Raw genomic sequence first — 22,713 nt, 5'->3', positions numbered from 1 at the left:
ATTCTTGCAAATTTTAGGTATGATAAATAATTATTTGAACCTGATAATTATCTGAGATATACACGCTTTAAAGATTTTTAGGGGTTGTTTTCGTAAATTTTGTAAAAGGGAAATTGGTCTTTAAGAAATGATTGTTTAATAGCATAAATTCTTTCCTTTTTTATTTTAATTCAGTCTGTAATAAGTTCGGTGGATGTGACTTAAATGGAAAAAGGAGCAATTATGATTTTTCTCTACCATGAAAATTCTCTCTCTCTCTCTCTCTATGCTGCCTTGATTTATAGAATATGCTTTTTAGAAAGAATGCTCCGCTTTGCGGTGCCCTTGTAAAAGTTCCAGTCAAGTGAGTATTGTGGCTAATCTTTTATTTTATTACTATCAAATTAATCAGTCTATGTTCATATTGAATTTGATAGAGATCTCGATGCAAATTACGTCACTTCCGTTTCGCACAGGAAAAACTAACAAACACACTTACACACAAAATCGCGTACTATGTCCCCTCAAACATTGCGAGGGGTTAATAATGTTGTCTATTACTAAAATTTAAGTCCAAAATTTTTGTTTTATACACATTTTTTCAAAGTGCGTTAAGTGTGTACATGGTAAGAAATTATTATGTACACTCTTAACGCACTTTGAAAAAAAATTTCAAAGTGCGTTGATTTGGTCTCAAATTCAACGCACTTTGAAAAAAATTTTCAAAGTGCGTAATTTTTTCAAAGTGCGTTGCCACAGCGCGGCGTGTTTAGTTAACTGGTAACATGTACATATCATCCACTTCGTATGGTTTTCCTGTGGTAGGCAAATCTGAAAACAAAACAGAGTAAGGGAATGTTATCACAGATATATTGTGTCAAGTGTAATGATGCATTTTACGAATCCATCACACATGCAACATAATTCATCTAATTAAAACCTATTCACATTCATTTCTCTCTATGGCTAATACGAATATTATTTCAAACAGGATTCCAATATAGTATTGTTAAGGTATTGCCACACTGTACATACCTGGAGGCAGGTTCTCTATGGCTGTATATACCTCAGAATGTACACTCTCAACTCTCCTTCTCATCTCTAGATCTGTATACTGATTGCTACAATGGCAACCAACCAAAAAGGGTCTTACATCAATTAAAACAGCATTACAACAAAGACATCAATAGTTAAAATGAGTACTGGTGTCCTTATTTTCCAACACTCAATCAAAATGGAAGGGTATAAATTTTGACAAGTAAAGATGAATGTGAAAAATACTTTACCCCGCACTGGCCTTGATTTTTCCAACTACAACAAAGATTATTTAAATTTTCAAAGAACATTTAACATTTCACAGTATCTTTTTTAGTTCTTAAACTTATTCATTGTTTTAAAAAAAGCCGTGTTTTTAATATACAAATTCAATTTAGTTCATTTTTTTCTTACTGAATGCATAGGAATATTTTCTTGCTTTAACGAGGCCTTCGATATTTAATAGAATAAGTCTGTTTTAATCATGGTTTTACATATACTTCATAAACTACCTTCGTTGGTCTTTTTGGCCTTAAAATATGTAACAACAGCCATCGTTAGTAAGACTATTCCCACAAACATGACAGTCATGGCGATTCCTAGGACAACCATGGTACCTAAGACAAAGATGCCGATATAAAAATCCTGTAAAATCCCCTCCACACAAATAACATAGATTGATACTTCTGGAGAATAAAAGAGTGCTATGTCACTCTGTGTGTGTTCAAAGATTACTAGTTCAAGGTATTTCTATTCTTATTTTCTACGCACTGTCATCTGAGGACTTTTCTATCTGGATGGCCCGATTTTCTTCAGCATTGACTCCAACATGAGTTTCGTCTTCTCCTAAATTATAAAGATGACACCAATAATGAGATAATAATAATAAAGATTAATGACAAACTGATTAGAATTAAATATTACTATGAAAACTAGGGATTACATTTTCAGATTTTATTCTTATGTTACACAACTCACTTTCAGTTTAGAACATTTGTCACCTCAAAGAAAGTCTGCATCTCATTCATTTGATTTAACATGTTCAAAATTGTTTCTTTATACACAAGAAATCGTTAATTATTTGTTTACAAGGATGTTAGACATTTCAATTTCATTATTTTATTTGATATACAACTCTACACTCTCCGAGATTCAGCAGTAGTTTACCTATGTATAAAACAATTTCTCTCTCATTTTTCGATTGAGACTCTGACATAGCAAGTGACGCCACGAGTTTATCCGGATTAGAGATTGGTGGACTGGGCGGGACTGTCCCACATTCCTCATCGGAAACAGAACACGACAAAATTGTTCCATTATCGCTATCTCTTATTGGAAAAAGTAGAATATCTGAGCTGGAATAAAGACAAGCTTGTGCCGAAATAGAGGTGTTTGCTGGGAATTTCCGCTGAACTGAAACAAAATCAAAAGTCTGGAAATTAGAAGAGGTGGGTCGCTTGATGCACCAGCGTAGTTTTGGGGCGGGGAACCCCAGAGCGGCCACACATTTGAAAAGACCAACACTCCCTAAAGGGTAAGCCGTCTGTGTTGTATACTGGAGGTCCCTGATGGCGGCTAGTACTGCTAGCTGACTGATGTCCATGTTCTGAGCACCACTTACATACGTAGTACTTATAGGATAGACGCCAGGACTCTTACCTAAAATTATAGGAAACAGTTTTTTTTCTTGCTTTAAAAGAGACAATCCCGTTAAGTTCTTTCAAAGTAGAATGTTGTGAAGAATTTGTTTTTTGCGATTTGAGGCTGTATTTGTAATTTGATGGGAACATACGATACCTCCATGTAGTCAATGATATAAAAACAGCATCATCATTATTTTTCTTCACAATACGTGTTATCTACAAAACTAAGAGATGAGTTTCAATTACTGTTTACAATGGATGTTCTCATTTTGACCGCCTCATTTCCTGTCGTAGCTTCGTCACGAACGACACATTTATACAGGCCCTGGTCCGTACAATCCACATCATCCAGACGTAACCGGAACATGGAAGTCTCGGGAGGCCCCAGGGTTGACGTCACCTTCCCCTTTTGTTCCAAAGATCTGTCGAACCATTCCACATTTGTTGAAGTTGTCGTGGAAGCATAAGAGGCTTTGACTATTAACTTCATTTCCTCGTTTTCTCGCTGTCTGTATATTTGTACACTGGACACAACACTAAAGTATGTCTTACCAGCGTCATTGGGTTTACATGTTATATAAACAGTTTCACCGTAAGTTATTTCTTCAGGGATCCAGAAGCTCAGATAATTCGTCTGTCCTGTGACTAAAAATAGTAAAAATCAAATATTTATAATTTGATTTTTTTTTTACCAGAATTAGAAAATCTTACAATACTATGATGTCCCTTCATAAATATACCAGTCTGACAATACAGCTAACACCCCCTCCCTCCACTACGTTCGCCTTACGAACGTAGCTGAGAGAGGCGTGACTGTACTTGTAGCTATACTAAAGTGTATACCCATTAAAAGTTAAGTGTAACTAGTGGGGTAAGTATAAGAGATATTTTTCTCCCCCCTTTGTTTTATATAAATATTTCTTTACTAGTAGTATACACGACCGAGTATTGTACATATATTCATCTGTTATTTTATTTTATTTATTTATTTATTTATTTATTTATTTGAAATTTCATGAACAAACATCTCTACCACGACAAAAAATTATAAAATTTCGACATTTTGATGTACTTACTGCCTATTCCGAATTCTTTTCTTTCTTTTATTTTATTTCATATTCTTGGAAAAAAAAAGATTGACTCACCTTGATTAAAAAGAAAGCAGAGCAGTAGACACGAAATATATGACTCTCCCATATTTGATCACTGACTTAAATTATTAGTCCCTTCTTTTTCTTTTTCAATGAAATACTGAATTTGATCATTATCAGATACCCGGATATATATTCAGGAAACCGCACGTGCAGTGAAATATTACAAGTACAATTTTGAGTCATGCAGCTGTGTAATAATAACTTTGGAGACTGTTGCATGATATTACACGAAAAAGACACTGCAATTTATAACATATTCACGGTTCAAACAACTAGCACACATTTAGAAGTGACACGTTTGATCTCGTATGGTAATACTGAATATTTCTTCATTAAAATCATAATTTTTTTCAGTCTTCATTTTATTTCTCTGTCCTAATTCATGATTTTTTTTTTATATGAGGTCGAATTTCATAATCTTCAGTGTGTCTTTGTTTGCTATTTTAATTGCAAGCATCCTTGAGGCTTGAAGAAGAACAAAATACACTGTATACACTTCACAAAATCCTCAATACAATTTGACTCGAGTGAGGATTGCGGCAGATCTGCGAACTGACCATTATTGTTCTGGATTAAAGGCCCTCGATTTTGCTCTATGTATCACACTTCTGTTTTGCTATAAGTATATTACAATGCCCAGTATAAATAAACTTTATTTAAAAAAATTATCCAACAAAATAAAAATACAACACTGACAAATCTTTCAGCGACCTGAGGGTTTACGTATAGGAGTTTATAGTCGGCCCGGAACTTCTGTGTCCAACTTCTGAATATACTCTGTAATCTGCATTGACGTAGTTAACTGAATCTAAAAAAAATAACTAAATTGTTCAGCAAAGATGTAGTAGTAAATGGAATAAACACTCCTTTTATTCCCGTTATGTCTTTAATAGAACATGAGACGGAAAGAATATATAAAGTGCATTTTCTTTTCCTTTAATTTTATGCTCAATACAAATATAATGCATGTTATAATGTTAGCATCAGAAACTTGCCTTCTGGATCTTTATGACCGAGAGTTTCATAGGTGACTGGATCCGTTCCCCCGGACATCTCATTTAATGTCTGATATCGCTCCCTAAAAAAGTATTGTTTTATTAATTTATTATTTATTTATTTATTTATTTATTTATTATTTGTCCATCTTTTTGGCATAAATCTTTTACAAAAGTAGTAGTAACAATTAGTATTTATACCTTACTAAAACATCATTTAAAGTTTTCAGGACAAGCACTAGAAAAACGTACCAGTGTATGACACACCAAATCCAACAAAAATGAGCCAAATGAAATATGAAGATAAGGAACAGTATTCAATCTCGAAAGTCCAATGAAACGATACATATTTGGAGCAGAGCAAACACGGACCTCAAAATTTAGAGGTGGGATCAGGTGCCATGGAGGAGTGAGCATCCCCTGCCGACCTGTCACACCCGCCGTGTGCTCCTAGTCATGATCGCGATAAAAACCGGAAAAATCCTTAGACATTTCAGTGTACAATTAGTATGAAAAACATCAGTCTATATTTTACCGTTGATAATCTAGGTTTATCAATTGTTAACTACATTAAGCTATATTTAACATCTCTTAACCATACTTGGATTAAATTATGGTTAATGATTCAAACTATAGTTTTTACACGTGATAAATTTAGTTTAACAATTCTAAATGAGTGTGAAATATACTTGTAGTTCAAATGATTATGTTACTCAAACAAAAACTATCATTAGCGTTTATTCGCAGGCAAATAAACTTCGTTTAGCATTTGCAAACTTCAGTTTAAAACCATTAAATATGATTTTACAGATGAAACTATATTTACAAATTGTGTATATATAGTATTCGCTTCGTGAATTATAGTTTATATTTGATAAACCTTGTTTACCAACTTCCTAACTACGTTTAGCTCCTTTTTGTGAATTTGGCTTGTTATGCCCAGTGTTTAAGACCATCCTGACATTTACAATGTCTTGTAATTCAAACTTAAATATATATTTCTTGTATCAATATATTTGGGAAGAATAAAAAAAAAAAAGACGGAAAGATAGGATTTTACACGAAATGTTTCTATACATGTACGAGGGCCGTTCAATAAATAATGCAATATACGATCTAAAAATAAGAAAAGCACAGAAGTAGTTTCTTTATATTTTTTATTCCCTCATTGTATTTCCTTGTTTAACTTTACGCAAGTCTTCGTACTCATTATGAAAAAAACCCCTCAGCATACGCTTCTTTAGGTGCTCAAACGACACTGATGAATAGCACTCTCGATGGCATGCCTAAAATTGTAAATTTTCCTTTGTTTTCTTGAGTTTTTGGAATAAAAAGATGTCACAATATATAAATAGTGCACGTTTTTGAGGGTAACAGTTGAAATTGACACCCCAAGGAAAACCATTGTCAACCGACGCGTCAGCGGAGGTTGACAATGGTTTTCCGAGGGGTGTCAATTTCAACTGTTACCCTCAAAAACGTGCACTATTTATTTTATTATACTGAATGTCTTATTGATTTCGGATGTCATTAAAAAATTCGGAGATCGTCGTTAACTTCACGCTTAGAAAGCTTTCAAACTCCCAACTTCTATTTTTCTCAATAGGAAAGCTTCGTAAATAATTTACCAACCTCTTTATTATTTGTTTGCTACTCAAAAAGTCCTTTATCACCTAAAGTTTGCACTCGCAAGGATGTTTCGTCTGTCGTTTGTCTTTTTCAAGTAAGCCACATCGGACGCAAGCTTTTATTGACGTCGTTTGTTCGGCTTCTTTCAAACGCACAACCGACGTTTTGAGAATTCTACGGTGAACCGTACGCGCATGATTTGAACGCATGTGATATTTTCGTAATGTTACCCGTTGTCAAGTGTGTTGCTAACGCTGAGGGTAATATTACGGATTGTTAAATGTGTCTAAACCAATCAGATTTTAGTATTTAACATGAAAGTATAATAATGACTAAGATCTAGCGAATATGGAGTATGACTAAGCTCTGTAAACATTCTTTTCTTCAAAATTCTTTTACATTCGATGCTTATTTGCAGCAGCGTTATCAGACACAAGAAAATTAACTCGGGGACCGGCATTTGGACTTCCCTCACAGAAAAGCTGCTGAACTTTCCTCAATGCAGTTCTAGTATAAAACTACCATTGATGGTCCTTTCTTGGGGTGTAGGTTCGTGTAATACTCTTCACTAAAGAGAAAACCTGTATGAGACATGTTTTGAACTTTGACCTCTTTGCAATAATAAGACGATAGTTTTCTCTCCGATTCCACTTTTTATATTGTTCTTCCTTCCTTTATTTTTTTTTTTTGTGTCCCTAATTATTATGATCGACCACCTCAACTGCGATCTTGATACACTCCCTTTTTATTTTTTAATCCATCTGAACACTGTGCAGCATGAAAGGCTTGTCTTTCCAGATATTAAAATCACATCTTTCATCTTTGGTTCTTCAGCGATTTTTGTAATGAAGTGCAGTTTTTACATACGCTCTCATTTTCATCTTCTTAGCAGAGACCATTTTTGAACAGTTTTCAGTTAATGTAGTGACCATGCTTACTTTAAAGTGAATTTCTTTCCGATGACTGTAGGAAAAACCATGCGGTTTTCGGTGATTCTGAGTTCTTATACAGTACTCCTAGACTGTGAAAAAATTTAATTAAATGCTTCTACATTTTTTACGATAAACCGAAGGTTGCATTACTTTTTGAACGACCCTCGTGCATGCAAATTGAATGATGGCATTTTACAGGACATCGTTTAGATACATGCATATTTATAGCAATATAGGGAAAAAGGAACAAGAATTTGATAGTTTCATCCTTATAAGAGACGTCTTAGAAAGCAAGAGAGGGTTAAGAGATTAGATAATAAATAATTGAAACATAGATACCTTTCTTTTAATGTTTCATATTCTGAAAATGAAGAATGATTTCGATACAACACTGATAGAGGAAATGTACATTTCTTTTTCATTTTAAATTTTTTTATTAACAAAATTTCGGACTACACGATCTAATTTTGCTGTCATATAGTAAAGCTTTTCTTATAGAAAGTCTTGGCTACGAAGTTAAGAAGAAGGAACGTTTTGATATTAATTCAGAATTGTGTGCTGAAAAACACAGGATGATCAATCTCATAGAGAGCTCGACTTCACCTCGCCATCTATGTGAGATATATTTCCGAAGACAGTCAGTAACAAACCAACATGCCACCCAGATGGTAACCACGGTATTGATTGAACCTATATTGAACTTAATTGAACCTTACTCACTTCGAAAGAAGGAAATCATCATCCATTGATCAACAATACGAAGATATTAATTATATGGTGCATGTTGAAAACAACCAAATTAATACTTAACTCATTAACCGATTACAATGGATAATGAAGCATTTCTTCAATTACCTATTTTGATTTTTCTTGCTTTGGTATATGTAAAAATAGCTAGTGCCGTGCCGCAGCCCCCGATTATAATGAGTACTATTCCTGCAGTTACTAAAGCTGTAATACCTAAAGAAAACATTCACATCAGTAACGGAAGTGACATTGCACACAGGAATTTTAAATTTAAATCTTTACGTTTTGATGCAAATTTGATACAAAAACAAACGGGTGTTTATAGGGACGACTGAAGTAATGGAGTATTTTACAAATGATTTCATATACTGCTCATACTGTATACCTATTCTTGATGAGTGTGAATCTGCTACAATAACCTCGGCTAAATCGTCTTCATTTGATCCACCAGCAGAATTCTCTGTGTCTGAAATAGTATCAAACGTTCTGAATTTTATATTTACTGGATGAGAGAAGATGTAAATACAAAATTTTGTTTTTACACTCATCCAGTAAATTCAAAATTTTGAAAATGACAAAGCATCGAAAATAAGAAACGTGTTTTAGTGCTGCGTTGTGTCTTTGAGTAGAATCAACTTTTTTCATTGATTAATAAGTTAAGTAAAATAATTGACTTTGAAACATCAAGCTACGTTATGCACAAAATGTTTACTAAGTGATATGATATTCTCTTAGATTAAAAGCAGTACGTTGCCATAATACTGTTGATAGTATAAGATTGAAACCTCTTCTTATTCATTGATAAAACATGTTACGGTAAAAAGAAATGAAAATGGCCTATACCAGTCGTTACTATGACGTAGATTGATACTGTGCTGGACCTCGCTGTTATGGGGCACTCCGTGGTGTCTGTAGAACAGGACAGTGACGTTCCGTTATCCTCGGCCGTTATCGTAAATGGAAGAAGACTAGTCTTTGTAAAGAAACAAGAACGTCTCGGAAATGAGGCATTTACCATGTCCAGGCGCTGGACAGAGGCAAAGGCGAAGTTAGAAAATGCTCCTTCAGTTTGTCTTCTTATACACCAACGTATCGTAGGTGGGGGAAAAGACTCTCTGGCTGTGCAGTTAAAGATAGTGATAGAACCAATGGGTAATCCTCCAGATTGAGTGGACCCAGCATTCTGGAGGGCGGCTGATATAATTCCTAGGTTGTTGTTGGACATTTCCTCTCGTTGAACAGAGGTTGCAGTGATTGGGAAAACGCCAATGGGATTTTCTGGAGGAAAACTTTCTCATATATGCTTTCTCTTTCAAAACTACTGTAAATTTTTGAATATATAAAAATTTATATAAATTCCATTAATAGTTTCCCTTGCAAACTTACCGATATCACTGGCTCCATTTAACCTTACGGTAGGACTAATAAGATTAATTATAATATCATTGCACGCATGCGTACGTACGAATTATTGTGACGTGTCTGGATCTCTGTGTTGGCTCTTCATTGTTTTCATCCAATATGGCACATGTATATTCGGCATCATCTGTACAGTCCGCTTCAGAAATTTGGACTCGAGCAAAGGAAACATTCGGGAAGCCCAAACTGCCTTGTATCCTTCCTCGTTCCTGTACTAATTCGTCCCCCCATTTTATATCTTGTTCACCATTCCGTCCGATACTAATCCTAACTAATGGTTCGGCATCTTCATTTCTTCTTTCAATGGTGAATTCGTAAGCATGAATAAACCCAAATCTGTCTTCTTTTGGGTTTGGTCGACAATGCAGAACCAAGGTACTACCAGCATTCAATCTGGATGGGGCAGAAAAGGCGACACTGCTATTCTGTAACGTACCTGTAAACAAACAACGAATGGCATCAGTTCAGAGAGCAGGATTTAAAATAATTCATTTTGAGTCAGCAAGCCCCGATTGAGTTTCCAAAATCAGTTTATTTATTTATTTTATAATAGTGAATTCGTGTGTCTGGTCTGCAAGTTTGTGCATTTCTGAGAAGGGGAAGAAAGGCTTGACATACAAGTTATATTTTCCTTCTTAGAAGCAATTACAGTGACTCTAAAAACTGCAAAATATGTCTTTTATGGGAAACGAGAAATTAAGTTAATCAAGATGTAGGTTGGGGACTTCGGCAGCTCTAGTCATACATGAAGGCAAAACAATATTTGTTAATCCTTAAATTACCAAATCATTTTCAATACAAGTATCTTGAAATATACGTAACGAAATTAGAGAACATTTCTTTCATGAAGCATTTTTAACGAACTTTAAAATAGCCACAATATATATGCAAAATTAGCAGACCATGGCCCTTTAATATTTTGTACATTTTCCTTCTTTAACAAGTCTACTTCAGTAGTTAACAGTAATGACTAACCGTGTTTTTGGATGGATTGTGTGTGTGTGTTGAAAAACAGGAACAAATGGAAAGTTGTTAATGCCACTGTCATGCTAAGTACTACTTTTTTAAAGCCATAAAAAAAAACAAAAAAAAAAAAAAAAAAAAAACGACCAGAAATATAAATTATCTTAAAGTTAACATTTGTAATTACAGCAACCAAGAACTGCTCATTAAAAATGACTCTCTTCAAATTTTGTACCTTCGTTCCTGTATCATTTTTCAGTAAGAATAATTACTCGCTTTTACTAAGTTAACCAGTTTAACAGTATCTCTTTGGTTGTACTTAAGAATATAAGGATTAGAACACAACAAATTCTTTTGGATAATAAATCAAATTTATTTATTAGCCATCACTTTGTGTGGTCATCTTACATTGTTCAAGATGCTCCATCAACAAATTATGATTCAGTATACTATCCTGTAATACTTGTACTGATACTAAAGTGCATATGTAAGTAATAATGCCGCCGTATTTATTGGTAAGAGACCTGATAATGAATGTTTTCATCCATTGACCGTGAGATAACAATGCTCTAGTTACCTTGATTTCTGCCACGAACTGTGCATTAAGGAAACACGGAAACCACATTCAAATAAATAAGAAAATAGGTTTGATTTATAATTTAAAAATGCTTCTTGAATTGAATATATACTTATATGTTACACTTTTTTAATAAAAACAAATTATAGACAAGGAAATTCATCTTCGTGTGGGCTTGGTTAAGTAAAGTCTGAATCACAAAGATATTATATGCAAAATATAAGTACTTCATCCTGTAAAAGAAGGGTTAGACAAGAGTGTATATATCTTTTATCTCTGTGTCAAACACTTAAAGAATTCTTTTAATCATATACGAAAAATCCTAAAATATAAGAAAGTAAGAGTATACTTATTCATGTCAACTATATATACAGAAAGAAAACTGTTAACATCTGCCGATGTAAAGAAAACTTACTTGGTAGAATACACGCTATAATAAAACTTACTTGGTAAAATACACGCTATAATAAAACTTACTTGGTAAAATACACGCTATAATAAAACTTACTTGGTAGAATACACGCTATAATAAAACTTACTTGGTAGAATACACGCTATAATAAAACTTACTTGGTAGAATACACGCTATAATAAAACTTACTTGGTAGAATACACGCTATAATAAAAATCCAAACAGTAACTTCTGTGTCCATGATGAGACAATACAATCAGGTCCCGTAACACCACGCATCAGACTGCCCGGATGTTAGTCACTGACACACCGGACATGCAATGATGTACTCACAAACACAGTACCCATTTCCTCCAAAGTATCAATTAAAGTGATTCTCCTTTTATGTTTTATAACATGTCATTATCTAAACAAGATTTAAGTTAACGTACATCTTCAACAACTGACTCATAGAATTCTGTATTTCTTGTCCATTGATCTGAAAAGTGGACTCCCTGGACTAGTTATTCTCCAATGAAAAGTAAAAGATGAAGTATAATCTGTTACTTAATTACTGTCTTTCCTATTTTGTACCTGGTAGCCTTTTTACCTGTGCTTTTATTTAATTGACTGTTCTGAAACAGGTCAATGGTAAAGCACTGCTCTGTCAAATCGAATTACGGTGACAGTAACAGTGTAAAAGATTGTTCCAAGAAATGGTGTCCCTATTTTATTTATTTTTTAAACAAACATTATAAAACATCATATATATATATATATATATATATATATATATATATATATATATATATATATCTATATATATCTATATATATCTATATCTATATATATATATATATATATATATATATATATATATAATAATAATAATAATAATAATAATAGATATCAGTATAAGGAAACGGGGGATACGCCACCTAATTTGACAGCATTTACTATTCAGCAGAAACCAATGCTAATTTACGATTGTGCCTCCTCAATAATACTTTCTTATGAATAATTTATTTTCTATTTTTACTGAAAGTTAATATACATTGTACTTCAAAGCTATATATGGCGTATCTGAGTTAAAAAATAAAAATACGAGATTTAGTGTAGATAAACATGTTATATGTTATTTTGCTATCTGTTTTGTCTGTCCTCGTGCGTCGTCCGTTAACATTTGAACATTTTCAGCTTCTTCTCTAAAATCGCTGAACCAATCTCATCCAGTTTCGGCATAGACATCTAAGAGTAACGGGGAACAAATTTTTTGAATGTCATGGTTCCTGCGCCCTGAGTCCTGCGGGATGGGGCTAAATCATCAAAATCATCAAAATTAATACAGTCTTTATAAATCTTCTTCTTTATTCCTGGACATCAAGCAGTTGAACTGTTGACATGGTTGTAATAAGTACTGAGCCCTCTACCAAAATTGTGAAATTCATGGCCCTAGGAACGGGTTCTGAAGTTAGGGTGGGATTCTAATGATGAAATAGTGAAAATGCATAAATTCCCCCTGCATATTAAGCAGATAAACTAGGTGCATGGTTATGATAGTGTCTCTTCCAAAATCGTGAAAATCTGTGGCCCCCAGGGTCAGGGGATCTGGTTGGGGGGGGGGGGGGGCTCTGTTGAATATAAAGTGAAAATCCCTTATTACTTTGAAAAGCTTCTTCTCTGCTCCTTGACATTAAGCAAACAAATAAGTACATAGTTATGAGGAACAGGGATGCCTCTTTAAGAATTAAGAATTTCATGGCTCTTTGGACAGGGGTTCGGGGTGGGGGTGGGCTCTACTAATTATATAGCGAAAATGCATTATTTCTTTGAAAATCTTCTACTCTTCTTCTACTCCTCGGAAAAATAAGTGTAAAGGCGGGCTCTATAGATCAGATAGTAAAATGCATAAATTATTTAAATATCTTCTTATCTGATGTCCCTTGGAATTTAGCAGACAAATTAATTGCATGTAATGATGAACAAGGATGCCTCTTAAAAAATTATGAAATTCCCTACTCCTGGGTTGGGGGCTTTGGTATTAGCTTAGGGTTGGGTTCTGTTGAATGTATAGTGAAAATGAATTATTTCTTTGAAAATCTTCTTTGTCCCTGGGTATTTAGCAAACATACTGAATGCATGGTTATGATGTGCAATATTACGCATTACGATATGCAATATTACGGTGGGCCTGTGTTGAAGCTATACTGTAAATGCATTATTTCCTTGAAAATCTTCTCTGCTACTAGGCAACTAGGAGGCAAACAGAGTACAAATTTGTGGTAAGCAAGGGTATCTTTGCCCGATTTTTGAAAATCGGGACCACTTGTTTTAAGTGATCTGTTGCTATTAATTTGTATTCTACTAAGAGAGTTATTCCCGTTTGTTATTCACCCATGCGCGGATCTAGAGCGGGGGTCGGGGGTCCGGAACCCCCCCCCCCCCTTGGAATTTGCAGAGTTTAAAAAAGTATATACTGAAGCAAATTAAAAAATGACTTGGACCCCCTTTAGAAAACGTGGACGCCACCATCACCATCACGAAATAGATCTTTTTCACGTTTGGGAAATGGATTTTAAGGGGCTTTTTTGTTTTTTTTTTGTTTTGTTTTTGTTTTTGTTTTTTTTTTTTTTTTGCTTGCTTGTCAAGAAATTTCTGGGTGGAATTTTTTTTTTAGACTGGGGGTTAACCCCCATGGAAAAAATTTCTGGATCCGCGCCTGTTCACCTATGTTAACTAAACACTGTAAATAATGTTATTGAAAGGCCAATTGAATGAGAGATTGTTATACAAGAAATTTTATAATATATATTAATCAAAAAATTCTTTCATTGTTTTCAATGGTCATGTAGACATGTAAATAATAGATAAATAAAAATGAGACCTAAATACTTAATATCCTTTATGTATTAAGAACCATTCTCTGTAATGACTTGAACTTTTATATAGGAGCTGTGGCACGCATAGTCTCAAGAATTTCTCCAAACTCTCTATGATAAAAGTCTTTGATACCGTAAACTCAAATCAGGCAAAAATTGGTTACTACGTGTCATGGTTACCATAGCAACATATCCCAAGGTTTGAAAAATGGCATTTTTCAACATGTTCAGAGTCCCACAGTTAACGTTTGCAGCAAAGCAAACAAGTGGCAATGACTGTATCTAAAAATTTGAGGCCTGATGTCTTAAATGCATGATAAACATGTTTGGTAAATCAACTATTACATACGTTACTATGGAAACAAAGTATTCAAAAGTAATAATTTTGTTCATTTAATTTCATAAAGTCATACACTTAAGAATAAAAACAATTACAGATTGAAATGCAAGCAAATAATAGACAAGAGATCCTAGTAACATATACCAAGGAGGAAATATGATATTTCTTAAAGGTTGGCAATGGTTGTCGTGGTTTTAACACCACAAAGGGATTTTAAATTTACTCTCTTAGTGTTTTAATCTTTTCCTATCTTTTTAAAAAGCATATTTCTATATAAATGATGATCAATTTTTAAAGGCGTTGGCGTGACCCTAATTTTCACATTTCAAAAAATTCAAATTCAACTCTTTAAGTAGAGCGTTGCTATGGAAATTAGCCGAAAAATATGCATAAAAATCTGAAAAATATTCTGTTTCCTTGGATACGTACCCTTGTATGTAGATTCCCAAAACTTTTATGATTGATATATATGAACAAACCTGACTTTCAATTTTGACTACCACCCAATCTCTAACTGGATGCAAAAAGCTGGCACATAGGGTTTAATATTGATATAAAATTAACAAAATCGAACATTTTCCCTTCTTAGTAACCATAGCAACAGTGTTGTATTTTTCAACAAACTTTATCAATATATGATATTCAACTTTAGTTCTACCAGATAAGTACTATTCAATGTGAGTCAAATAATATGTTTCTTGATTAAAAGGTAAGTAAATTCCTAAGGCAGCAAAAAAATATCACTTTTAACAACTGGTACGTTGGTTCCATGGTTACACTGCAAAGTAACAATTAATCCCAATTTTTCTTATGTTGTCGGTGTTGCAAGATCCTAAGGATGTATATGTTGCAGTCATGAATTTTATTGTTTTTCCTCAAGATAGTAGCAATAACCCAAACATAGCAACAGATTTTGCATGGTCACACTGTGTTACCATGGCAACCATGAAAGTTATTTTTAGAATAATATTGCCAATACCTAATTACTTAAGGTCAAATATTTTTTATTGTTTTTCTTAAGTTGTTGATTGAATTTGATCATGTAGCATCTATAATTTGTGAATATTGAGTGTTTTTCAGCATTTTTCAGCATCTTAAATGTATTCCAAATGTACCCATGGTTACCACTTACTAAGAGATAAATTCTAAATAGTTTCTTTATAGCATAAGTGGCAACAAGGTGTCATGTTTTTGGGAGAATGGTTTGTTTGTTTTTCTTTGTCTTTATTAAGGCGTAATAAAGATTCAAAGTAGCTGAAAATCTCAATTTTTTCAACTTTTCTGGCTGTTACCATGGCAACCAAGACACATAGCAACGAAATTTTATTTGATTTATGTTTCTGGTGTCAAGTTGTAATAATGGGCGAAGTTTCATCAAAATCGGTAACCATGCGTGGCAAAGAAGTTTAAGTGGTTACAGAGAATCGCTATTAAAGCGTAACTCTTAAAAAGCTTCTAAAAACAAAAAGAGCTCAATTCGATAAATTTCAATTATGAAATTTTTTGAAAACAATCGATACTATTTTAAAAATGATTGATATTATTTACGCTTATAACTGTCCCCAATTTACTTGTATTTACAAATATGTAACAGCTGTTTAATTATTCTTCATTAATTGATAGTTGCATTATATGAGATCTTACGGAATTGCAGGTTGAAACTTTACAATCTGGATCTGACATCTTTTAAAGTATGCCAATGCATGTTTGCCAAACAAAAAAATCCTTTGAACAATTAATGAATACCGGTTAAGCCTCACCCTGAGTTTTACTCGTGAGAACACTGAACACTGATATGTTAATAAATGAACTAACCAGATCCAATTTTTTACCTTGAATTTAAGATTACTATTAAATAGCAATTTTTTAAGAATAACCGATTTAAAAATATTTAGTCGGTAGTCGGTATGATGGAGCGATATTTGAGTACTCAAATATTTGTTGACATCCCTAGTTTTCACCCTTCATTGTGCACCTTACTCTCCTTGTGCCTTAACATTTGAACATTTTCAGCTTCTTCTCTGAAACCTCTGAACCAGTTTTGGCATATAGCATCTGTGGGTGAAGAGAAAGAAAAATTGTGAATGTCATGGTCCCTGCAGGTTCAGGGGTACTGGTGCTAGGAGGGGCTCTATTTGTCATTTAGTGAGATTGCATTAATTATTTGAAAATCTTCTTCTCTGCTCCTGGGTATTTATAATACAAACTAAGTGCATGGTTATGATGAGAAAGAGTTGTGAAATTCATAGCCCCTGGGTCAGGGATTCTGGAGTTAGGGTGGGGCATGGTTATGATCGATGATCACGAGTGCTTTTCCAAAATTGTAAAATTCCTGGCCCCTGTCTCAGGGATTTTGGTGTTAGGGCAGGGCTCTATAGATCATATAGTAAAAATGCATAAATTTTCAAAAATCTTCTATCCCCCTGAACATTTAACAAACAAACTAAGTGCATAGATATGATGAGCAAGAGTGCCTTTTCAAAATTTGTGAAATTTATGATATTATTTATTTATTATAGGATGGGTCTCTTTGAGTATATACATGTAGTGAAAATGCAATAATTCTTTAAATTTCTTCTTCCCTGCTTCTGGGTATTTAGCAGATAAGCTAAGTGCATGGTTATAATAAGCAAGGGTGTCTCTTCCCAAATTGCGAAATTCATAGCTCCTGAGTCAGGGGTTCTTGTGTTGAACATGAAGTGAAAATGCATAATTCTTTAAACATCTTCTCTGCTCCTGGGTATGTAGCAAACAAACTCTTAAAATTATAGTAAAGAAAAGAGATTCAAACAGTTGTATTTTATATGCTGCCTTTAGGCAGGCTTATTATGGTATGGGCTTTCCTATCCACCTATCTCCCTGTTGTTAGCTTTTTCATGTCTAGGTTACAACTTTAATGGGAGGCCTAAGACCATCAAATCTTGTCCGATGATGCATCTTGGGAGGTGAGTTGCAACCCCCACCCCCACCCCCCACCCCAAAAAGTCATGGTGGCCTGATTTAAGAATTTTATGGCAATACAGAGTCAAATCCTGTCTGAAATGTATAATTCAACATGTGAAGCCTGGTACCATCAAATTTTGTCAGTTAATGCATCATGCAGGAAGAGTCTATTAAAATATGCCATGGTGACCTCATTTCGGCTATTCAGTCAAATTGTGTCTAAATTATATCTTGAACTCTGCAATACCATCAACCATTGAAGCTTGTCAGGTGAATTTTTTTTTTTTTGGGGGGGGGGGGGGTTGAGGGAGATGGTCCAACTCAAAGCTGGTCTTGGTGACCTCACTGTGGAAGTTTATGGTTATACATACATAAAATTCAACTGTATCTGGATCTTACCTCAGTTTAACATCTAGGATCAATAATACTTCGGAGGTGGGGGTGGGGGGTTGTTTCATGACTATAAAGTAGGTCATGTTGACCTTAATTCAGAATTTATACATGTACCTTTACATAGTCAAATCATGTCCCTAAAATGTGTCCACATAGCTTCATTTTAAAATTAGTTAAACTTCAGCATCTTAAACATCTATATCATATGTTGATACAAGTTCCAACTACTTAATCTTCAAGTTATCGAAAATGGGAATTTTTAATGGAGGACAAAGATTTGCCTTACACTTTTACTTCTAACCTAACATCTTAATTGAATATGTCATATTTTAACACTACTGACATTACTGTGTAAATATTTAGTATGTAGGAGTACATCCATTTTTTTCAGAGGGAGCGTAATGAGTGCTGAAGACCTCCTCTTTTTTCCCCGCATATTTTTTTTTCAAAAGAAGTCAAATTGTGCATTCTAGGTATCATCTGTGCTTTAAAACTCATAATTTTGTGAATTACAAATATTTAAATATAGCCGTCATGAATTTATTTTCTCACTGCAACCCTATTTTCGTGAAGTGCCTTAGTTGTATTTATACTCATTCATATTTCACAATTAAAGTTTGCTTCTATACCACAGATGTCTTATGAATCACTAAATCTTCAAATATTCTGTAGAAAATTCTACTAAATATTATTTGTACACAAAATATTTTGAGAACATTCGTGGATCTATTGAGAATAATAAACTTTTATCTTCTTTCACAATACGTACAGATTTAAGGGTGAGAGGTGTGATTACCAATAAAATGAATGGATTTCTAAGGTGGGTCCAAGATTTTAAAGTTGCGTATAAATAGCTAGAATTTGTGGGAGGGAGGAGGGCACGAGGGTGTGTTCCCGTTTTGCACACATTTGATAATTAGGTATAGAACAATAGGTTTGAAATATATTTTGATAGCAATTACAGTCTGATCTTCGTCTGGGATTACCTGTATTTTACCAATGCATATTAGGATATAAATTTAAAAGAATGAATTTAGAAAATTTAACTTGTCCAACCCAACTGAAGATGAAGTTGATAATTTAGACAAGTTCATCCTGTTTTTTATTTAATAAAGATAAAATGAATGAGGAAATTAACACAATCTTAATTCATGAAAAAAATGAAGTCCATTTAGTATCTTCCCATTCTTTCCGTAGATTCTCTTCCTCCAAATTCACAACTATAATATAGACTATAGCAATTAAGTAATTATCTTACCTGGACAAATTCCCGTTTGGCACACATTTTTTCAATGCCTGAAATTCAAATGTGTGCAAAATGGGAACAAACCGGCAAGAGTTATCTTTTTTTATTGCATTGCTGATCACTGAAGTAATCCAGGGACTTCGCCAAGTTTCTTGAAAGAGGGCGCGGTGAAGGGTCTAGGAGGGGTGCCCCCTCATCTGAGCCCTATTTTTTTTTTAATGAGTTTATCATCTTAGTGGTTAAAATTATGGTTCATTCTGGAGAAACAAAATCTAGCAGAATTACTCTTATCAGATGAACAAGAACTTTGTTTCAAAATGCTGCTGTTTGTCTTTGTTGTTTTTTCCCCGACAGTCTTGATATACATGTATATTTTATCTAACCCTAATTTATAAATGTAAAAATCATTACATTGTCTGTACTTAGTAGCATTTTTATTTTCGATTAAATGAAAAATTGCCTTTTTAAAATGTTATATAAATGCGCAAATTATTATACATAATCACACAAAATATTACATTCTGCTTTGTTGTAGAGCAATTTTTCTTCTACAAAAGGCCCATGGGCAACATTTCTCACCCCAGTTTCGCTGTTCTTCATCAGATTTTTAATCCTTTTTTCCCCCTTTCTTATTCCATAAAAAGAAATTTGACTACATATTGTGGCCCCAACTTAGCCTCAAGGAACGACGATAAAAACCAACCTTGAATCAACATATTGAAATGCTTCATTGTCAATATGATTAACATGGTCGTGCTGTTCCTCCCTAAAAAGTTTTTTTTTTCTGTACACATGCATTACGTAAAATTTGCTCTTCAATTTTACCTCCACAGAAACCCCAATGTTTCATAATTAAAAAAACAAGAAGTCTCTGATGAGACTGTAGCTCTACTGGTCTGTTTGTATAACAAAAGAAAAGTAGCACTTGGATTTGAAACATTGCAACATGCAACAATAAATAGAATTATGTATCTTAATGTAGTCTACTTTTGTGACAAGTTATATTGAAATCAAATGAAAACTAGGAGGAGTAGCGTTTTGAAAGTATTTCACGGAAATTTCTATTTTTAGTACCGGTAACCATGACAACACCATTCACCCAAATAAAAAAAACAGAAATACATATTAAGTATCGTAGTGTATTCTAACTGTGTGCCAAATTAGATTGAAATCAGACCAAAATTGTAGGAGGAGTAACGTTTTAAAGGAATTTCACAGAAATTTCTATTTTAAGTAACCATGGCAACACTGTTCATCGAATTCAAAAACCAATGCAATAAATTATGTATCTTAGTATAGTCTTCTTGTATGCCTAATTATATTAGAAGCAGACTAAAACTGTAGCAGGAGTAGTGTTTTAAAGGAATTTCACAGAAATTTCTATTTTTAGTAACCATGGCAACACCGTCCATTGAATTCAAAAACCGATGCAATAAATTATGCATCTTAGTGTAGTGTACTTGTGTGCCAAGTTATATTGAAATCGGACCAAAACTGTAGGAGGAGTAGCGTTTTAAAGGAATTTCACAGAAATTTCTATTTTTAGGAACCATGGCAACACCGTCCATCGAAATCAAAAACCGATGCACTAAATTATATATCTTAGTGTAGTCTACTTGTGTGCCAAGTTATATTGAAATCGGACCAAAACTGTAGGAGGAGTAGCGTTTTAAAGGAATTTCACAGAAATTTCTATTTTTAGTAACCATGGCAACACCTTCCATCGAAATCAAAAACCGATGCACTTAATTATGTATCTTAGTGTTGTCTACTTGTGTGCCAAGTTATATTGAAATCGGACCAAAACTGTAGGAGGAGTAGCGTTTTAAAGGAATTTCACAGAAATTTCTATTTTTAGTGACCATGGCAACACCGTCCATCGAAATCAAAAACCGATGCACTAAATTATGTATCTTAGTGTAGTCTACTTGTGTGCCAAGTTATATTGAAATCGGACCAAAACTGTAGGAGGAGTAGCGTTTTAAAGGAATTTCACAGAAATTTCTATTTTTAGTAACCATGGCAACACCGTCCATCGAAATCAAAAACCGATGCACTAAATTATGTATCTTAGTGTAGTCTACTTGTGTGCCAAGTTATATTGAAATCAGACCAAAACTGTAGGAGGAGTAGCGTTTTAAAGGAATTTCACAGAAATTTCTATTTTTAGTAACCATGGCAACACCGTCCATCGAAATCAAAAACCGATGCACTAAATTATGTATCTTAGTGTAGTCTACTTGTGTGCCAAGTTATATTGAAATCGGACCAAAACTGTAGGAGGAGTAGCGTTTTAAAGGAATTTCACAGAAATTCCTATTTTAAGTAACCATGGCAACACTGTTCATAGAATTCAAAAACCAATGCAATAAATTATGTATCTTAGTGTAGTCTACTTGTGTGCCAAGTTATATTGAAATTGGACCAAAACTGTAGGAGGAGTAGCGTTTTAAAGGAATTTCACAGAAATTTCTATTTTTAGTAACCATGGCAACACCGTCCATCGAAATCAAAAACCGATGCACTAAATTATGTATCTTAGTGTAGTCTACTTGTGTGCCAAGTTATATTGAAATCGGACCAAAACTGTAGGAGGAGTAGCGTTTTAAAGGAATTTCACAGAAATTTCTATTTTTAGTGACCATGGCAACACCGTCCATCGAAATCAAAAACCGATGCACTAAATTATGTATCTTAGTGTAGTCTACTTGTGTGCCAAGTTATATTGAAATCGGACCAAAACTGTAGGAGGAGTAGCGTTTTAAAGGAATTTCACAGAAATTTCTATTTTTAGTAACCATGGCAACACCGTCCATCGAAATCAAAATCCGATGCACTAAATTATGTATCTTAGTGTAGTCTACTTGTGTGCCAAGTTATATTGAAATCAGACCAAAACTGTAGGAGGAGTAGCGTTTTAAAGGAATTTCACAGAAATTTCTATTTTTAGTAACCATGGCAACACCGTCCATCGAAATCAAAAACCGATGCACTAAATTATGTATCTTAGTGTAGTCTACTTGTGTGCCAAGTTATATTGAAATCGGACCAAAACTGTAGGAGGAGTAGCGTTTTGAAAAATTGTTTACAGACAGACGGACAGACAGACAGACAGACAGACAGACAGACAGACAGACGGACGGACGACGGACACCTTACTATCGCATAAGCTCTTCTGGTCTCTGACCAGTAGAGCTAAAAAACAAAGACAAGGAATGTTTGGATATAAATATGATTTAGTTTGAACCTGCTACTCTTGAAAAGATTTGTTTCTAAATATTCCCTTATTAAACCCTTTTGCAGCACCACCCTAATCCTTAGGGCCATGATTTTATTAAACTTGAATTCACACAACCCGAGAATGGTTGCATATTACTACCACTAAACATTGTCTTCATGTTCTTCAGATTTATAAAAAAAAAATTATACATGCAAATGTAAACTTTGA

General features: G+C 33.9%; 2 protein-coding genes across 2 annotated transcripts; both read right to left on the bottom strand.

Annotated features, from left to right (window-relative positions):
• Nucleotides 1-748: 748 nt before the first annotated feature.
• LOC133173892 (uncharacterized) lies at nucleotides 749-3,854 on the bottom strand. The gene is made up of 8 exons (XM_061308959.1): nucleotides 3,803-3,854; nucleotides 2,904-3,302; nucleotides 2,182-2,673; nucleotides 1,786-1,860; nucleotides 1,527-1,631; nucleotides 1,266-1,290; nucleotides 1,015-1,100; nucleotides 749-810 (listed from the first exon to the last, which is right to left on the bottom strand). The coding sequence occupies exons 1-8, from the start codon at nucleotides 3,852-3,854 to the stop codon at nucleotides 749-751; spliced, it is 1,296 nt and encodes a 431-aa protein (XP_061164943.1).
• Nucleotides 3,855-4,460: 606 nt separating this feature from the next.
• Nucleotides 4,461-11,855, bottom strand: LOC133173251 (uncharacterized). The gene is made up of 8 exons (XM_061308231.1): nucleotides 11,675-11,855; nucleotides 9,580-9,969; nucleotides 8,958-9,392; nucleotides 8,500-8,580; nucleotides 8,223-8,327; nucleotides 7,707-7,728; nucleotides 4,807-4,889; nucleotides 4,461-4,619 (listed from the first exon to the last, which is right to left on the bottom strand). Exons 1-8 carry the CDS (start codon nucleotides 11,724-11,726, stop codon nucleotides 4,531-4,533), a joined length of 1,257 nt encoding a protein of 418 aa, XP_061164215.1. The 5' UTR covers nucleotides 11,727-11,855; the 3' UTR covers nucleotides 4,461-4,530.
• Nucleotides 11,856-22,713: the final 10,858 nt, after the last annotated feature.

This window comes from Saccostrea echinata, unplaced genomic scaffold, assembly GCF_033153115.1.
Source record: "Saccostrea echinata isolate AGI-Se365-2 ecotype Australia unplaced genomic scaffold, CSIRO_AGI_Sech_v1 ptg000056l, whole genome shotgun sequence".
NCBI lineage: Eukaryota > Metazoa > Mollusca > Bivalvia > Ostreida > Ostreidae > Saccostrea > Saccostrea echinata.
This window is presented reverse-complemented; position numbering and strand designations above follow the sequence as displayed.